The sequence below is a fragment of the Protopterus annectens genome, chromosome 9.part0 (assembly GCF_019279795.1).
Source record: "Protopterus annectens isolate FY-2018-M chromosome 9.part0, PAN1.0, whole genome shotgun sequence".
In the NCBI taxonomy this organism is placed as follows: Eukaryota; Metazoa; Chordata; order Ceratodontiformes; family Protopteridae; genus Protopterus; species Protopterus annectens.
The window spans coordinates 1790087362-1790107875 of NC_056743.1; the positions used below are offsets into that span (position 1 = coordinate 1790087362).

General features: G+C 38.6%; 1 protein-coding gene across 2 annotated transcripts in view; it reads left to right on the top strand.

Moving 5' to 3' along the window:
* Positions 1-20514, top strand: part of LOC122812266 (tetratricopeptide repeat protein 39A-like) — an 825358-nt gene that overhangs the window by 689839 nt on the left and 115005 nt on the right. For both annotated transcript variants that reach the window (XM_044084661.1, XM_044084663.1), the window contains exons 11-12: positions 2968-3027; positions 4454-4615. In XM_044084661.1, coding sequence (XP_043940596.1) covers positions 2968-3027; positions 4454-4615 — 222 coding nt within the window. The remainder of the gene's footprint in view (positions 1-2967; positions 3028-4453; positions 4616-20514) is intronic.

The window sequence follows — 20514 nt, forward strand, 5'->3', positions numbered from 1 at the left end:
TAGGAATACAGTTGTAGAAATATAAGTATGATGGATTTGGGGGTATGGTAAAAGAGAAAAAAAGAGTATAAATGAGGAAAGAAGATATTACCAAGAAAAATATTTTTGTGGGAAATAAAAACTGATGATATAAAAAAGTAGAAAAGTGTGGTATAAAGAATGTAATAATAAAACATTGCTATGTAAAAGCATGGGAAAATCTAACAGATGATAAAAATTAAAGCTATAAAAATAAGAGGGAAATGGTGTAATCAGCAAGTAGTATGTCATGATTTTTTGTGGAGACTGGTAACAGATAAATTGCAAGTAAAAGGAAATATGCCTTGAAAGAAGAAAAGTGATAGAATACATTTACATTGTCAAGAAGAAGAAACTGCAGAACATGTGTTTCTGAAATGTAAAAGAGTAAACAAATTATGGGGAAAACTATGTAAAGAAGTTTTTTTTTTTGAGGATATAAAAGAAGTCGCTAAAATAAACATAGATATGATTAAGTATGGATTTTATAAGAATAGAAGTAAAGAAAATGTTAAATGAATAGATAACTTACTTTACATTATATGGCTTATATGGAATGAAAGAATAAATCAAATTATGTTTAATGATAAATGGATTTTAGCAACAATATTAAGTAAAATCAGATGGTGGTTATGGAAAAACACTTGCACACTTGTAAATATTTTGTAAATAAGACTTATTTTGTATATAAATAAAGGACCCCCTACTCTTTTCAGTGGGTGCCATGGGATCTTCTACTTCCACCTGAGCTACCACCCACTCAGTTATACAGACCCACAGTTTAATGTCTGGATGAAAGGATGACAAACTCAGGAGTGCAACACCTCCCTTATGCTGCACTGCAGTGTCAGCAATCGATCGGTCTAGTGTGGGAAAAGAACCCATTGCTTTCTGCACCAAAAGCAAGTGTGCTACATGTTGGGAGTAACAGGGTAGGCCAAATTAGCACCTCTCCCCCATAGACAAAAACTGAGACATGCTAGCCCCATTGCCAGTGATTCATGACTGGTTCCAGTGATTATTGGAATATGTCTGGGGGGCATAGAGTAGTTGGATGACCCAGCACATAAGAGGCATGAGGGTCAGGCCAGTAATAATGAAGGAAGTGTGGAAGGAAGAAAAAAATGTGCTACCTGTTGTGCCACTGACACTGGTAATAGTGGTCCTCTAGGTCAATCAATGAGTTAAATGTCTTGTATTGCAACTTGTTTTTGCATATTACTGATTAATAAAATGTCTGTAGTTTTAAAGTGTAATATTTCAAACATTACCTTTCAATACACAGTTTTTGAAAGGCATATCGTTTTACTGTTTAATATGCAGTGACTTCCATTTATATTTTTCTGCTATTGTTTCTAACATCGTGTTACACTTAGCACTGATGGTCTGCTTCATAAAGTAAAGCAGAGGTAGATTTTGACAGTAATAGGAAATGCCACACTAAAACTGGTTATGAGTGCTTTGTGCCATGTGTGTGTTTGTGTGTGTGTGTGTATGTGTATAGATAGCTATATATACACACTTGTAAATATTATTGTATTATTGTCTTTTTTCTGCTATGTCATGTTGTAGTCTGAAAGGTGGAAGAAGTGGTGCTAGCAGCATTATAATACCCTTTTCTATTCAACTAATAAAATGAGTCACCATATTTATTTAGGACAATGTTATACCAGTCCCCAGCACTTGGACACTAAAGAGTTTATAAATTTAAAAGTGTATATAATACTGCCAGTCATATATACATATTTTTCCCCATTTGATCATTTCAACAGTTCAGTCATCTGCCACATTTATTTTAGTTTGTAACTGTCATTTATCTGTAATCCTAGTCACACTGCAGGTTATACATGTCATTTTGCCACTAACATTTGAGAATGTTAATACTTTAAGAATTCTACTTAATGCAGTAAGTGAATAACGTTCAACCTCAGGAACAATATATGTACACAATTCATTACACATTTTATGAGGATAAGTTTATCTGATATATTATATGTATCAATTGTTGTCACCCTTGTAACATTCAAGGAAGGCATGCCAATAGCCCTTTTATTTAGACAAGATTTGCATATATTGTCTAAAGCTGCTTTATACTGCTTTATTGTAAACAGATACTTATGTGCATCTTGCATAGGTTCCTTACAATTTAAACTTCCTCATGAAAAAGACAGTTGTCATTGCAAATAGTTGTATTGTATAGTATGCCTGTACCAGGAGCCTATCATAAAGTTACCTTTGTTTTGAAGAATTTTGATTTTCCTTCTCTCAAACAAGTTTGGCATTGCTTGAGAATCTACCCAAATGTTATGATTTACAGCTACAGAGACCAAAAAAGATGAAATGGTAGTGATATTACTGTAACAGATCATTGAATTTCCTGTGTTAGAACCCAGGATCATGTGTATGACAGCCCTACACTTACACCTGTTGTCACAGTAATATTGAAGGAGAGGTCTCTGTAAAAGTAAAACTTCCCTTCCTCTGGTTCCCCTAAGGATAAATATACTAATTTTACAGACTATGTAGGGGACCATATAAAGACTAAAAACTTACAAATTTCTGCCTGTGATGTTATTGTATGATATCCTCATATACAATGAGGAATACACAGAGCACTTGTAGTGACCATGTTGGGATTGTCATAGGGCAGATGTACTACTGCTGGCTTAAAAGCTGACCAGGATGAAGTAAATTGGACGGAAAGAGTACCTAGAGGTCATTGCTTATATTGACATCTCTTCAAAGATCTACTGTTTACTATTACAGCTGTACTTTGTCAGTTTACTGAACAGAGAAGTTCTCTTTAGTTCATAGCTTTAGCACTAGTCAGATTCAAAGAAGTTATAAGTTTATCTCCAACTCCTATTATTCATATAAATCAAATTGGATATTTTGTTTCAAAGCTTCCTCTGTGATTTGAAAGTCATATGAATATTTGTTTCCCTTTAGGGTGCCATTTTTCTGTTCTTTGCTGGAAGAATAGCAGAAATAAAAGGCAATTTGAATGAGGTAAGAAGGTAGTCTCAGTTTAATTAACCTGCATTGTTTTCCTATCTTATTAACATGTCACTCAGTCCCAATAAATGTCTTACCTTCAGAGTGATTAAAGCAGTAGTATAATTTTCTTTATATATTTTAGATCTTAAAATAGTATGTGATAAATGGGAGTAACCGAGACTTGGAAGTTTAAAATGAAGAAATAATGTACTGCACCCACTATCAAAACATTTAAAACAACATGCTTGGCAGTTTAGAATTACAGATATGCAAAGTACATAATAATATATCAGTAATGCATGTCAGGTGTTAGTTTTATATCTCAGCTTGCAACACTACCCAAAACAGATTTTTTTTTTCCTGTTAAGAAATGCAGACATTTAAGTGTAAACATTCAGGTAGCAGTTGTGTGTGTGTGTGTGTGTGTGTGTGTGTGTGTGTGTGTGTGTGTGTGTGTGTGTGTGTGTGTGTGTGTGTGTGTGTGTGTGGCAGGGAGAACAATAGTGTTTTATAATGCAATCATTAAAGATTTTACATGTTGATAAATATACGGTACACATGAAAGATGCAAGACAATAATTATTTATATATTGCTAAGAACCTTACAGCATGACACCTTTTGCTGCTGTGTACCAGTTTGGATATCCAGTATGTGTCTGATAGAGCAGTGAAATTGTGTATTAATGTTATGCATCGTCAGTATGAGTACCACCTCAGGTCTCCCCTAAAAAGAGGCCATTGGCCTAGTGGAACTAATCCAGTCAACAAATTGTAAATAAAGTAAAGTAAAATAAAATAAGGAAAGAAAGATACTATTCAGAATGTGAACATATGTAAACTTGATGATAGTGGCATTAGTCGGCCCTCCAAGCTGGCAAGTTTAACTCATTTCATGGCATTTGGCTGTGTGGAATTTGTCTGTTTTCATGGAGGAGCGGTCTACACGGGGAGGGGGGAGGATGGCATCAGGATAGTATATGGGATGAAGCTACGAAAACATCTGTAGTAACAGTTTGATATTACAATGATACTTTTGTGTATGTCCCAGCCAGAAAAGATTTTGCATGAGCCAAAGTTTTGTTTGGTATAGCACTGGGCTGAACATGGGTTGGAGCAGCAGGACGTAACAGTAACAAAACTGTAACTATTATTGGGCGTTAAAGTCTTCTTTCAGTAATCTTAACAGTCCATGCTTCCTTGGCCTTTACGTTTATAGTGAGGTGAAGCTAGCATATGAACAGTGCTTGCAGATATCAGCAAACCAAGCCACCCTTCTTCCAATCATAGACTCTTTAGTACATACTTTGGGTTGGTGATGTAATACTTAAATATATGCTCTTGAACAGTCATTTGAAAATCAGCAGCCATAACAGTAACCATATTCTTAGCTGAGTTGGCTTCATAATTAATTAGATATAAATTTGTTCCTTCTTCACAGGCTATCCGTAGGTTTGAGGAAGGCTGTGCAGCACAGCAGGCCTGGAAACAGTTTCACCACATGTGTTATTGGGAGCTTATGTGGTGCAACACATATAAGAGGATGTGGAAATTGGCTTACTTTTATGCAGACCTCCTCAGCAAGGAGAACCGATGGTCCAAGGTAAATAATAAATGTTCCTTTGAGTTCTCACCTTATTTGTAATTAAATAATGCTAGACTCTTAACATGGACAGGCAAAATGCTTTTCCAGCCCTGCCTGGGTCATACTATTGCATTTCAGCACTCCGTTACAAAATATAGTTGCAGGCAAAAACAGGAAGCTGTCCAAATAGATCCTACATACATTATTTCTAAGCCTATATAGGCCATAACTTTTATGAATGTGATGCACTTGGTACTAAATCCCATCTTGCTTTGTCTTCTCACATAAACCAGCCAAAGCTCATCCTCCTTGCTGTTTGACCTTTGGTACCACACCACACACTTTTGTTATCTCCATCCACCTTGACACTGTCTGAACTGATTGGTAGCCTGCAGAATCAACAGGAAATTGAATTTTTACATCAAGACTGGTTCTGCTAACAAATGGAAAGCATTTTTTTCAATGTATTAGTTGCAGATAGGAGCACATTGTACATGTGCTAAATATTTACTGAACATCAGTTGTTTGCTCAGTTGAAGTCACCTTAGTTGTGCTGCTTTTCCTGCCAAAGGAGAATGCATCTTATACGTTAAGGCATTTTATTTCAAGGGTTTTCTTGCTGTGAGCCCAGTTTTTTGAATGTAAAAGCGACATCATAATTGTTATGTTTATTTTGTATACAAGTGAGTGCACTGCATATGCTTATTGATGTCAATTCAGTGTGTTACGAATTGCGCACATTGAAGCAAATGCATGAAATATTAATCGGTAAACTTAACAATAAGAGGTACAAAATGTATGAAAATAAATCAAATCAAATTAAATAAATAAATAAATAAAATATATATTTTCAGTGAGATGTAATCCCAGCGTATTAATTCAGTGGGTTCATATACCACGACAGCTCATTCACCCATTCATTCATACAGATAGCCAGCTGGCTGTGGTGATGACTAGTGGGCTGTACTACTCATACATGTCTGCAGGGCAAGTATATGGGTGTGAGCCATAGTGAAGGGATGCTTTTGCTTGGTGGAAGATAGGGCCTGTAGTTGTTCATCCACCTCAATGCCCTATCCCTGTATTCTGTCTCCTGCAGGCTGTTGATGGGAGATCTATGCCTGGCTTACAAGACATCGTCCAGCCCTACTCTGATGGACCTCCTGCATATCCACAAAAAACAGCACCAGAAATACCCATTCTAAAGACTTAAACCTTGCATGTGATATAAATAGGACATGCTGGACAGACAGGTATGTATCCCAGAGACTACCCCTTTCCTGGAACAGGTTCCCCATCCATGTGAAGCAGAGTTCCTCCCTAACCTAATTCAAGTCTAACTTGGGCAATTAGATGGGGAATAAGAAATTCATCTCTGGTTTGGCACCAATGTCTCTAATAGACACAGGCTGCCTGTAAATGGTTAATCTCCCAGGACCCGGCTTTTAAATGTTTCACCTCCCAAGCTCCTGCTTACACTTATCAAAGGTACCAGAACTTGTCAGAGATTTGGAATGCATGGCAAAGCTTAAAAAGGCCCTTGTGGTCATTAGCCTATTAAACACCTATGACCTGTGAACCAGGAGGGTGAATATTAAAATCTGGAGTGAAGTTCTGTGCCATTGACTAGAAATCTGGTTTGTCCAGTCATGTTCTGGTAGTTTTAGAAGTCTCTGGTTGTGGTATCACTCATTAATTTCTATTTCTGAAGCGAGCTTTGAGGACACTGATTATTGTGTACTCATTAATTTATATTTCTGAAGCAAGCTGTGAGGACACTGCTGATTGTGTACTCAATTTATATTTCTGAAGCAAGCTTTGAGGACACTGCTGATTGTGTACTCAATTTATATTTCTGAAGCAAGCTTTCAGGACACTGTTGATTGTGTACTCATTTTATATTTCTGAAACAAGCTCTGAGGACACTGCTTCTTGTGTACTCAATTTATATTTCTGAAGCAAGCTTTGAGGACACTGTTGATTGTATTGACACACTCATCAAATTATGGTGTTGAATTATTTGATCAGTTACACAATGTGAGAGACAAGTGATATTAAGAAAGATATACTTATTCGGTAACCCCTGTTCAGTGGCTGGCTTTGAAGATCAATTATATGTTGTGCCAATCACAGCTACTCTGCTTTATTTACTTATTTATTTTTTTGTGGGGGAGTTGGGTTTTCAATCAAGACTCAGTCAAGTCAGCTACTGGTCAAGAACGTAAGTGGTAGGTAATCTAGTTGTAGACCATTATGACATTTGCTCTCTGGTTTGGTTCCAGGGTGGGATGCCTTCTCATTTGAAGTTTCCATGTCCTTCCTAAGTTGAAGTGGGTTTTTGCTGGTTCCTCACCAGTAATCAGGTGTACACATCTCCTTGTTCACACTTGCAAGTGCTGCAACTAATCAGTTGCTGTTTCCTGTAGGGGATTACGGACTCATAGGTTCATAGGTAGATAGTAGGCTATTGGCCAAGGGCCTACGTAAGCCTAGTCAGCAAAGTTCCTTGGCTTACGCCAACCCAAGAAAGTTAATTTCCTGTGCCCCTGTCAAGCAGAGCCACAGAAGTGATCCTGGGGTGTATTTCCTATTTCCCATCCACTCATCAAGATTTTTCTTGAAGAGTGTTAATGAGGAAGTTTGTTTGACATAGATGGGTAGCTTGTTCCAGAGTATAAGAAGTCTCTGGGACAGGAATCTATCCCTCCAGCAAGTCCTGTTTATTGTGGTGACAAGATTTAGGTCCCTAGAATGTGTAGCTCAGAGGGATTGGGATTTATTTAGGTCTAGCATGTCCAACAGCTCTGGGTTTGACATAGCTTTATATGTTAGGCAGAAATCACCTCAGAGTAGGCGATATGCTACAGAGTACAGCTGGAGTTTTTTGAGACGATCAATGTAGGGCATCTGTTTGAGGTCAGTAATCCCCTTTGTGAGGTACTTCTGTGGCCTTTCCAGCTGCTGCAGATGTCTTGTGAGGTACATTCCAAATGGGGCATTGTACTCTATAATGGGTATAATGAGTGTCGAGTAGAGGGGAACAATGACCTCTTTTTTCCTGGATGAGACCCCTTTTGTGATGAGTTGTGCCACGTAGAAGGATTTCCTGACTACTGTGGCAATGTGATTATCAAAGGAGAGACTACTGTCCACCTGGGTCCCAAGGTCTCTTATCACACATTCGGTGTTAAGAAGACTGCCGCCTATATGGTAGTTCATGGGTACAGAATTTTTAACCAAAGGGGATAACAAAGTACTTTTTGGCACTGAGCTTGAGGCCATGGCTCTGACACCAGGCATCTGTCTCAGTGAGGCCCTTCTGTAGGATGTCCACATCATTTGGGGACTTGACTATAGCTCCTAGTTTGCAGTCATCTGCGAACTTTGTTAGCCAGAGACCTTCTGTGTTAGTCTGTACTTCAGAGAAGTAGATACCAAACAAGAGAGGTCCCAGGACTGAACCCTGTGGTACTCCACTTGTCACTGGTTTGAAGTCAGATTTGGAGTCTGCAACTTTTACAGTGTGGGTTCTGTCAGTGAGCCATTTGGCAACTCATCTTGTGACACAGGGATTTATACCTAGTTTAGTGAGTTTAACTATAATTCCAGAATGGGGGATGGTGTTGAAAGCCTTGACGAGGTCAAGATAGGCTTTGTGAACCGCCTTACCCTCGTCTACGGCTTTGGTGACTGCCTCAAAGAAGCCGACCAGGTTCAGGAGGCATGATCTGCCTTTTACAAACCTGAACTGGGTGGGTTCCAGAGTTTGGAGGTTACCAATGTCTTTGTTTATGAGTTCCATGATGATACGTTCCATGGCCTTGCAGACCAGGCTCATCAGGCTAATAGGGCAATAGTTCCCAGGATCAGTGGTGGCTCCCCCTTTGTGGAGTGGGATAACTGTTGCTGTGTGCCATTCAGTGGGCACAAAGCCTGACGTGAGGCTATCATTGATCATGGTGCTTAGGTGGGAAGCCAGTTCGTTCTGAAGTTCATGTAAAACGCAGCCTGGGTTGTTGTCCGGCCCCATGGATGCTGTGTTTTTGGCTTTAGAGAGTGCTGTTTTTACCTGTGAAGTTGTGATTACAGGGACTCTGCATTCTTCCTGTATAGATACGGGCCCTTTAGGGGGTGAGGGGGGTTAAAGTTAGCACCAAACTTAACTGCCAGGATGTTGGCAGTATCAGTTGGTTCTGTAATTTTTGTGCCATTGTGCTGCAACTCAGAGCAGATCTGGGTATTGCCATTGAGATTCTTGACATAGTTATAGAATGCTTTGTGGTTGTCCTTAGAATCAGTGGCAATCTTGTTTTCATAGCTAGCAAACATATAACTCTATTTCTTTTCCAGCATTAGCAGTGATTTTTATTTTTTAATGTGTTTTTTTGTGGTTGTGCAGCTGTGTGATTAGTATAAAAAGGGGTGAAGTGAAGGGCAAAGACCCCACATATGATTTGCAGCAGGCTTGCCCTTCTCAAAACAGTTTTTTTTTATTATGTTTATGACCAGACAATATAGCTTCATCCAGAGATAATGCGATGACTCAGTAGCACAATTGTTAGGTGCTCCATTATACTTCCATATTCCTAACATAATGACATAAATGAAATGATAGCTCTCTAAACTGCATATAGGTGGGAAGGAGGTGTGGTTGTGTTGGGCACGCATTTGTATGTATATCCTGCAATGGAGTGCCATTGAATATAGCATTAGTTTTCTGCCTTCTACTCACTACTGCCAGTATAGTCTCTGAATCCCTACCCTTACTTATGTTTGCTTTATCAGCGGACACAGCACCTACCTTCCTCCTCATCTACAGCATTTCTATTCCAACCCACTGTTCTCACATTCTACCTCCCTTCATATTTACAACTAAAATTAATCCACATCTGTTTTCCCACTCTGTCAGTATTTCCTCATTGTTTCAATTATCTGTGGGATTCTATCTTCTATGATTACTCCATGTTTGTGAATTAGTTCTTTTTATTTTTCATGTGAATTTATTTATACAAGCTGTGCAAGCAGATGGTCTACTTTGATCATGTGTACCACCCCAGTAAACAAACCAAATAAATAAATCCTTTATAACCTTGGATTTGGTATGGCATGCATTGAAGACTAACTGAATAGACAGGAAAAGATCCACTGCCTTACCGTTACTCATGTGCCAACCCTAACCGTACTACTTCCCCTAAGCACAAACCTACAACTAGGTTGCCAAAAACCCTTTCCCTAACAGTATCACTATGCAGACACTGTCTCTGCTGGTTTAGTGACATTGGGATTTTATTTCAGGAGAAAAGTAGTCTAGGTTTTGCATTCACTGTTAGTAGTGTTCATTGTAATATGCATTTACTTTCTTGTGTTTGGTTACGTGTTTTGAGTGTCCCTGTTCTCTGTTGTTGTCATTTATTGATACTATTTGTCATACACCTTATATGTTTTATTTCTTTTTCCAATTCTTTTTTTCCCTTCTGCTACTCTGACAGATGCCTTATTGCCCTACATTGTTCACTGGTTCTACCAGCATTTCAATTGACTCTTGGTTCAATGCCTGAATTTGAGTCGGAACCAGCGAGGATCTTAAGAACGTTTTGGGGGTTCTTGCTGTCCTTCTTCAAGCCAGGGAACTTTTGCACTTTTTCAACCTACCCTGTTTTTCCCACCCCTTGTGTACCCAGTGGATACATCCGAGGGGTGGGCATGCAAGGGAGATGTGTGGTATATTCCCCCATCTCTGGGGCAATTTAGCCATATTCCCAATAGCAGTATCTCCAGCCTCCACCAGGGATCATTGCAGGAGACTCCCACTAGCCCACCCTGCCTCGCTCTCAAGAATGGTAACACTTGTCCCTCACTGCTGCTTCATCAGTCACCTGTGCCAGTAATTGAACCCCAGCTGGCTTGGCAGTAGTCAGAGCTTTATTACTGTACATCACTGGAGTGGCCATATGACAGATAGTTGATGTGCGCAATTGACAGCTTTGAGCACATACACTATAACTCATTGATTCCTCTTCTCATGCATCTGTAACTTGCTTCTTGAGCATTTCAAAACCCTTTTCCCATTCATAGTTGCATTTTCAGACTGCATCTTTCTCTAGCAGTTCTCTCAGTGGCATAACCATTTTTGCCAAATGAAGTATAAATCAGCAGGCTAATGTATCATTTCTGAAATCCTCTGTAGCTTACTTGTTTTCAGATTTTGCTATTTGCACAGTTGCTCTAACTTTTGTTCTGTATCAGCCTTCAATCCCTCTGATGATAGAGGAAAACCCATGTATTTAGGTTCATAGGTTCATAGGTAGGTACTAGGCTATTGGCCCTAAGGCCTATATAAGCCTAGCCAAACGGCTTTTGCAACCCAAGAAAATGATTTTCCTGTGCTCCTGTCAAGCAGAGCCACAGAAGTGATCCCCGAGGTGAATTTCCTATCTCCCATCCAATCATCAAGATTTTTCTTGAAGAGTGCTAATGAGGAGCTTTGTTTGATTTAGATAGGTAGTTTGTTCCAGAGTACGGGAAGTCTCTGGGACAGGAATCTATGCCCTCCAGCATGTTCTGTTTATTGTGGTGACAAGGTTTAGGTCCCTAGAACATGTAGCTCAGAGGGATTGGGATTTCTTTAAGTGGAGCATGTCCAACAGCTCTGGGTTTGACATAGCTTTGTATGTTAGGCAGAGATCACCTCTGAGTAGACGATATGTGACAGAGTAAAGCTGGAGTTTTTTGAGACAGTCTGTGTAGGGCATCTGTTTGAGGCCAGTAATCCTCTTTGTGAGGTATTTCTGTGGCCTTTCCAGTTGTAGATGTCTTGTGAGGTACATACCAAAAGGGTCGTTGTACTCTGTAATGGGTCTAATGAGTGATGAGTAGAGGGGAACAATGACCTCTTTTTTCCTGGATGAGAAACCTTTTGTGATAAGGTGTGCCACGTAGAAGGATTTCCTAACTACTGTGGCGATGTGATTATCAAAGGAGAGACTACTGTCCACCTGGGTCCCAAGGCTTCTTATCACACTTTCAGTGTTAAGTCGACTACTGCCTATGTGGTAGTTCATGGGTACAGAGTTTTTACCAAAAGGGATGACAATGCACTTTTTGGCACTGAGCTTGAGGCCATGGCTTTGACACTATGCATCTGTCTCAGTGAGGCCCTTATGTAGGATGTCCACATCGTTAGGATTTTTGATTACGGCTCCTAGTTTGCAGTCGTCTGTGAACTTTGTTAGCCAAAGACCTTCTGTGTTAGCCTGTACTTCAGAGAAGTAGATACCAAACAGGAGAGGACCTGGGACTGAACCCTGTGGTACTCCAATTGTCACTGGTCTGAAGTTGGATTTAGAGTCTGCTACTTTCACAGTGTGGGTTCTGTCAGTGAGTCAGCTGGCAACCCATCTTGTGACATAGGGATTTATACCTAGTTAAGTGAGTTTATCTATAATTCCAGAGTGGGGGATGGTGTCGAAAGCCTTGGCGAGATCTAGATAGGCTGTGTGAACCACCTTACCCTCATCTACGGCTTTGGTGATCGCTTCAAAGAAGTCTATCAGGTTTAGGAGACATGATCTGCCTTTTCCAAACCATAAATGGGTAGGGTCCAGAGTTTGGAGATTTACCAATGTCATTGTTTATAAGTTCCATGATGATACGTTTCATAGCCTTGCAGACCAGGCTCGTCAGCCAAAGGGGTGGTAGTTTCCGGGGTCCGTGGTGGCTCCCCCTTCATGGAGTGGGATAACCGTTGCTGTGCACCATTCAATGGGCACAAAGCCTGAGGTGAGGCTATGTCAGGAATAAAGTGTTGAAGTACTTAAAGTGTAAGAGACCAGCATACCAAAAAAAAAAAATCTGGTGGAAGAAGATGCCTTATCTAGGCAACATTTTTGAGCTGGAAGTTAAGTTTACTTGACAGGAGCAAATATCTGCTTCCTTTATGCCAACCTTAATAAGATATCATGTCACTATCATGTACCTTATAAGAAAACTTTAAGTTGTGAGAGCTTGTCATCAAAGATCATGCCAAGAACATCCATATTAGAAACAAACTCTAACACATGATCTGTATTACTGTGGATGATCAAGACAGGAGCTTAACAGTCTCTCAGAACTAGCAAGAAATGTCATAACTACTGTTTGATATACAATGATAGTTCAGTACCCCTTTTCAAAAAAAAAAATCCTCTAGGACCATCAGTGATCCAGTATGGAGCCCTGTGGAACCCCTCATCTGTTTTGTATATAGATGAGAAATAATTAGAAACTACCTGCTGGGAATATCTTGCTAGGAGGTAAATTCATCAGCTACCAGTCCTCAAAGTCCACAGTAAGCCTGGAAATATTCCAAAATTATTCTATATTTAGCCATAGCAGATACTACACAGACATCAAGCAGGACCAGAACTTCCTGCTATGGCATGTCCAAAATCCATACTGAAATGGGCTGTGTAGTTTTTATTCCTTTAAGAATTCCTCAGGTTGTGCATCTGCCACTTTCTCATTAACCTCACCAATAAAAGGTCAGTTAGAGATGAAACAGCAAGCATCAGTCATCAGAATCCAAAGATGCAATATTTTGAGAACCTGAGTCATGAACGTCTCCCTAAGGTTGACAAGCATGCCCCCAAATTCAGGGAGGAAACAGCAGTCAGGTAACAGGATATAGTGATTCAAGACAAGTTGAAACAGGCCTGGTAGGGTAAGGTCAAGTTCGTCAAATATTTTATGCAGAGTTGAAAACAGTGATACAGACACTGATTAGTCTGGTTTTAGAAACCCATTCCAACACCAGTTAGGAGGATTGCAAAAAAAAGCTTACACAGCATCCAGAAGCATTTCAGGAGTCATCTCGTACCTGAAGAAAGCAGGTTTAAATGCAGAAAAAAAGCAAAAAGTACACATTCATCCAATAACAAAGCCTTATTGGTTGCAAGTCAGGCTGTTCTGTATAGTCTGTCCACCACCCAGAAGAGTGTACTTGTCAGTTAGATGCAGCAGAGATCTGTTCTGACAGGAACTGTACTTGTTTGTGAGAGCTCTCTAACCAGTGGCTAGCACAGTGCTCATTTAATATAAAATTGCTCTTTAGTAGGTGCTCCTCTGCTTTATGGTAAACTGTTCAGCTTTCCCTCTTAAGTACATTAAGCCTGTGATCAGACCAAGGCTTCAGTGGTAGTACTTGGTGGACAGTTTATACATGAACTGGGGCAAAAAATCCATTGTGGTCACTAAGACATTATTATGACTAGTTCATCTGGTTCTGTGCACTGAGCTATTAAAGAATGTTGTAAAGGATAGTAATAATTGTTCAGCTATTACATTTATATGCTTGCACTTCATCTCAAAATTAAAGGCTTGTACCTTTGGAAGCACCACTGTGAAATGAAGCAGGTGGTGTTTAACCCACAAGACTACCTCTAACACCAAGTCAGTGGTTATCATGTGTACTTGGTACTCCTAAGTCTAAGGTATGTTTAAAACTCTGGATTACTGAGATAGTTGTCTGAAAAAGTCCTGATCGCCCCAAAGTTCAAAGATTTTTTTTTTGTTAGAGCCATTAACTCTTCAATGACCCAGGCACAGAAACTGCCAAAACTGCAGAGTTTGGACTGTTCGACACCAAGGTGATAAAGTCAGTAAACTCTTGTAATCATATCTCCGCACAACCATGTGCATGGTAAATGAGAAGGACGGCAAAGTCCATTCCTATACCCATGAACGTTTTAAAGGATCTGGGGTGACTACTGGTCACCTTGGTCAAGATCACCTGTGATCTATAACAAATATCTACCCCCATCAGTCCTGTCTCAATTTGGGCACTTTATAACAAAGAATGGTGAGGATATCCCAGACACCAGCCAAGGACTGGCTAGGTCACTACAATAAATGCAAGGTCAATATTTCATAACAAGTCTGAGGTAACACACACATGCTGCCAACATACCTCACTTTAGAATATGGTGCCACATGTAAGCAGAGGAGGAGAAGTCCCCTGAATATGTCTGAGAAGTACAACAGGTTGCTTATGTACCTCATGAAGGGCAGGAGTTTGTACCCTGAAGGGAGGTTTTACCCTAGTGAAGCACTCTGTTGCCAACAATGAGAAACAAGCCCCATTATCAGCAACCCCACTCAAACAGCAACCTCCATCTTCACACTGCAGCTGCTTCCATCATAACCCAAAGCGGTACACGAACCTGGGGGGGATTGAATGGAGTAACAACGAGGAGAAGGTCCCTGTTATAAGTAAGAAACAGCTACTTGCTGAGGAACCATAGCAGTATAAAAATTGTAAATAAGCCTGGCAAATGTGCACCAAATTGCCAAAAAATGAATGAAAGATAATGACTTAGCAAGGGAAGTAGCAATCTCCAGGTTAACTTCAGTGACAGCAGGAAAGATACTTAACTTTGAACCATAATTTCAACTTTGCAGTTACTTCCATTGTTTGGGAATTTTACTGCACTGTCTATCTTGTAGCTGACTTTTATTACTGCATGTTTTCCACTTGCTTTATGACATTTTGCAGCAGTTTTGGCAATGGTTGTGTATTTCTTTTCTCTGCAGTTTAGACTGTGAACTTGATATGTGTATTTGATTGGTGTTTGTGTAGCTTGGATAGTCAAAAGTCTGAACTCCACATGTCTTGAAAACCCAATTAATTTGTTCAGTCTTTTAGTACAGTTTGAAATGATAGAATCCATCTGTGTTCAATGAAAATAAGCCCTGTGAAAGATGAAGAAAGTTTCTGATCTGAACTGTGGTTATATAGTTGAAAAGATGAAAATATGTCCTTCCAGTTACACTGTCTCATACTGGGAGAGCAAGGGACATTGCCATGGAGATTTAAGCCATGGATTCAAAACAGGTGAATATATGCCTGCTTTAAAACCGAGAGTTGATGTTATGTTCTTAAGAGAGGAAAAAGCTGAAATTTATTAGGTACACTGTAATTCTGATTGGCTTATTCGAGAGAGTTTAATTCTGAGTAAATATATAGTCTGTTACACAAATGTAATGTGGTGCTCCCAGATGCAGTACTTGCTTTTGACCCATATAGAACTGCATGCTTAGATGTAAAAGCATACTTTTCAACATGTGGACATCAAAAATCTGGATAAGGCCCATGCAAAACCGGAACATCTGGCCAAAAATCTGGATGTTAATTAGCATACAATTTGTATACATAATGGTATAACTCTGCTCACCCGATAGCATTGTGGGATACCACCGCTCATGTATTCAATACAGAGAAAGGTTGTATTCATATACAATAATAGGAGAAAATACTGCTCCATTTTTCTTTTTATATCATTGATTATTTCACCAAAATTCTTGTGCCCATTTGTTTCAACATTCATTAAGTTACCTTGACCCTTTTTAGTGCCATGATTACTGCATGTAGCCATAAATTGTCTTCATTATAATGTTATACAGAAAACAGTCAGTCATAATTTCCCTTTTCTAATACACATTATATATGAGTTTTTGTATGGTTAACTATATCAAAAGCTGTAGTGACGTCTACATAAACCGCATATCATTGCTGTTTTCTACCATACAGGGAGAGCTTTATTTTAATCACTTTATTCAGATTTTGCAGTGCATTGCAGATGTGACTTTCTAAACAGTAGTAATCATCAGAGACCATAATTCACCCATTCTTTTGGAGCCAATTGCTTTTTGACACTTAACGTTTCTATTCACTTCAGTGTCTGTTCTGGTTTTCTTTTTAGAGAGACGGGTACTTTTTTGGGAGAATGTATCACTAGCAGGTGCACAGCATATGAATGTATTTGCATGTGATATTCTCATGTGAAACTCTGAAACTCATTACACTGGTAAATTAATCAGAACTGTCATACTGGTTAGTAATAGTATGACTGCACAAGGCCTGTGATGTGTGTGACTGTTCTATATGCATTTGGTCTCCTTTTTACAGTATTAATTTATTTTTACCATTTTTAACTACTCACAAACCAAATACCCCAAATATGAGGAGACTTAATATATTTAAATGCTGCTGTTTGAAAAAGAATGTTCTGCTCTTTATATTTATATTAACATGCCACGTGTTGACTCAGTCAGTAGTGCCACAAAGAATCCAGAATATATTAACATACAAACATTTGCCTTTTCACTTTTCAGTACAGTACTGTACAGTATGTCTGCATCCCGGTAGCTTAAAAATCATCTTCATTATGTGCTGCTCCCTATCCTTCCTATCCCTAATAAATATTTCTGTCTGGTGTGGTTACTCTTCTCATACACAGTTCATTTTTATATTTAACTTATGAAGTGGATTTTGTTGTGGATACTGACATTTTTCTCATCCTTCCTGGTGATGGCTTGGGGTGTGTGCCTTTTGGTATTTCTGCAATTTTGCTTTGTTTCCAAAATTATCCCTTGAATCCCTTTCCCATTCCATTCCTTGAATTTTCTTCTCCTGACTAGCTGGGTCTTCCTGCTGCAGCTGCATAAACTTAATTCTGTTAAGTTTTAGTTTATCGGTTCTTCAGTTTCAGTTTCAACCTCTTCCCCCATTATATGCCGCACCATGGTACAGTGGTGTGATTGTGTAGTCAGCATCACCACATCACAGTTATGCAAGTTGCAAAGACAAGTTGTGGTGCTTGTTTACTTCCTGGGTTCCTTCTGAGCTCACTTTAAGTGTTGTGTTGGCTCAACATCATCGCTTTCATCTCTGCAAATTGATGACATCACAGGGTATACCCGAGCTGCATGATTACATCAACAAGCTAGCAAGAGGCACAAATAACAATAAAAAATAACTGAATTTAATGGGGACAGTTTGGAATTCATGTCAGCCTCTTTAATTTGAGTGCCAAAGTAGAATTTTCCATCAAATTAAGGACAGTTGAGAGGTATTTGTAAAAGACAGTTGGAATTAATGATGTGTATCAAACATTTGCTTCAGTGAAGTCAGCTCTGAAGTACTTTTCAGAAAAAAGGCATCTAGCATTTCAGTAAGCATTGTGCAAGTCAGGACATAGCATATTTCATAGACCAGAAATTACATATCAAGTTGGGCAAATAAAAAGCTCAGTGATAACTGCTATTATAAGATACAAATCCACTAGATAAGTAAGGCAGGAGATCCATATTTGCTACATGTCAGAGCACCTGTCACTGGGCTAAAGTTTGTCCAAGTAGTGATGAACAAGCTAAAAGCAAAAGTTAGTAGTAGACAGAACTGGGAAATAGAAATAAATTAAGGTCTAATGGCAAAACTTGTTATGTAAAATGTCTACAGCTTTAACTATTTCAGCTTATGTTTCATCAGAACCCAACTCTCTCTTCTCTTTTGATTGCTATGTTGTCTGCTCTAAAAGAGACTTATGGAACATAGCAAGGAGATAACTTTTCTGTATTTATGTGCATCAAGGTAAACATTTACTGGGGTTGCCTTTTCAGGCAGAACTCTGTGAGTTATGCAGAAACAATACATACCACAAATGAAAGAAATGTGGTAAGTGACAAGATATACCACAGAAGGGCTACCATGCAGAGTGGAAAGGACCCAGAGTTGTCATTGGTTAGGATGAAGTGGTGGCATTTGTGAGGATTTGTTGTTAGGATTCATCATTTCAGGCTTCAAAAAGTCAAGATGGAAGCATAAAACCAGAGCTTTGATAAAAATAGCAAGTGTGGGACAATGAGTCAGAAGGTTACATTATAAATTTCCTTTCATCAAGTATCCTGTTCATCAAGTCTTGAAAGTGAAATGTACCCACTGCACTGTTGCTTTGCTGTGTATTCTTATAATATATGTACTTGCTGGCATTTTTAAACATTATATTTTCTATTAAGTTTCTCTTTCATTCTTTCAAGGCTGGGTCTGCAATTGACCATATTTGGTCGTGTTTGATCAGTTCCCTGCACATGTAAACTGAACTAAACTAGAGAGTTTGTAGTCACGGATACATGGGGAATACTTGTGTGTAGAATTCAGACTGTTTCCATATGGCTTTGTAGTGTTTTCCTCTGGCAAATATGCCTTTTAATTCAGATTTGGTAGATGTTGATGAGTGTTCAATAATCCATTAACTGGTCTGCTCAGAAAACTATCACTCAGAGGACTTTTGGCAAGATAAACAAGTCATGCAAGAATTCTTTGATTGTAAATTGATGGGTTGTCTTTCAACAGAATTATAATTGTGAAAATGGACCTAATATTTTTGTAGTGCATGGAATGTGATGACTATGCTACACTATCCCAGAAAACACAAGCAAGTTAGCGTTTTTGTAGAACAAGACCCAATCTTGACAATTGTTCAGCATTCCTGGTTCACTTGTTTGAGCTGGGCAGTTAAATCTGCCAGTACTGATCAGCAAACAACAACAGCAGCAGAATAATAAAGAGATTTGTTTCTGCCAGCTGTCTGTGACAGTAATGTGCCACTGACTTTGTGTAATATGACAGAGTATGTTACTGCCTTTCTAACAGTGATCACTAAGTGCTTTACAGCTCTGAAAGCCAGCAAAACATGTAGGGGACTCATCTTTCTTGCTATTATCCAGCAGTTAAAAATGAGATTTGAAGTAAAGAATTATTTTTCGTGACCGTTGATGTTACTGATCTTTTCTCAGTGATTCCAAAAGAGGAAGGTTTACAATTACTCAAAGAAATCCTTCATGAAAATTCATCCCTCACCCATGACCAAATTAAGTTGGCCATTGAGTGTTAAAGAAAAACTATATATACTACAAAGGTGAATTTTTTCAGTAAAATAAGGGCATAGCTATAGAGGCAACTTGCGCCCTGGTGTACGCAAATTTGGTTCCCTTAGGTTTGGAAAAGAAATATATTTTTAACAGTGAACATTTTAAGAATTTACAACTCTAGCTACATTTCTTGGATGACATGTTTATTTTATGGAAAGGGAATTATGAAGAAATAGTTGACTGTCTGGACTATTTAAATAACACCACAATTTTTTTTTTAATTTACCTATGAAAGTAATAAAGATAAGTTATCTAGACAGTCTTAATTCTCATTCCAACACAGGATTTAAATCCAAAATATATCGAAAGTCAACATTTTGCAATTCATACCTTCACTTCTCAAATTGTCACCCTTTTACACAGAAAAGAAATTTAATAAAGGAGCCAGGATGACTTCTCAATACAAAGAACTAAGGGAAGAATTAGTGAAATTAGGTAATATGTTTTATGCTAAGGGGTACCCATAAACAGGATTAACAAAATTGTTGAAGTGCATAGAAAGTGGGGCCAGAAATACAATCCCTTATTAGATATCTGTTTGAAAAATTCTACACCAGAACAAACAGTTCATAAGTTTGAAAAAACTTGTATTATTCAATATAATCAGTATACCAAGGAGACGAAAAGTGTTACAAAAATGAATTTTTAAAGTTAATCCTGAGGTATATAAAATGTTAGGTTCAGAACCTATTTTTATTAATAAATGTGCCCCTAATTTTAAAAGGTTGCTAGAGAATAAGGTAGTTAGTCATACTGTAACCAAGAAAGGTACCTACCCTTGTGGAACTTGCAGTCAATGCTCTTTTATTGTTAGAGTGCAGGAGCTAGTGTTGAATAATGCTTTGAAAAGTGAAACTGTGTTTGAATATGGTAATTGTAAAATGAGTAGGATTGTATACTTGGCTGTATGTGATACATGCACAAGTTTTATACTGGAAAAACAGAGCGGGCATTGAGAACCAGTTTTTATAAACATATATATGACATTACAAATCACAAGAATAATACACTCTACAAGCATAGTACTGAAAGTCATGATTTTAAGAACATTTCCTTTGGTATTTTAGAACAGGTATAGATAAGTCTGGGGGGGGGGTCTGATTGGAAAACAATGGTAAATAAGAAGGAATTGCAATGGCAACTTAGGTTAGCAGCCATAATTCCTCCAGGAA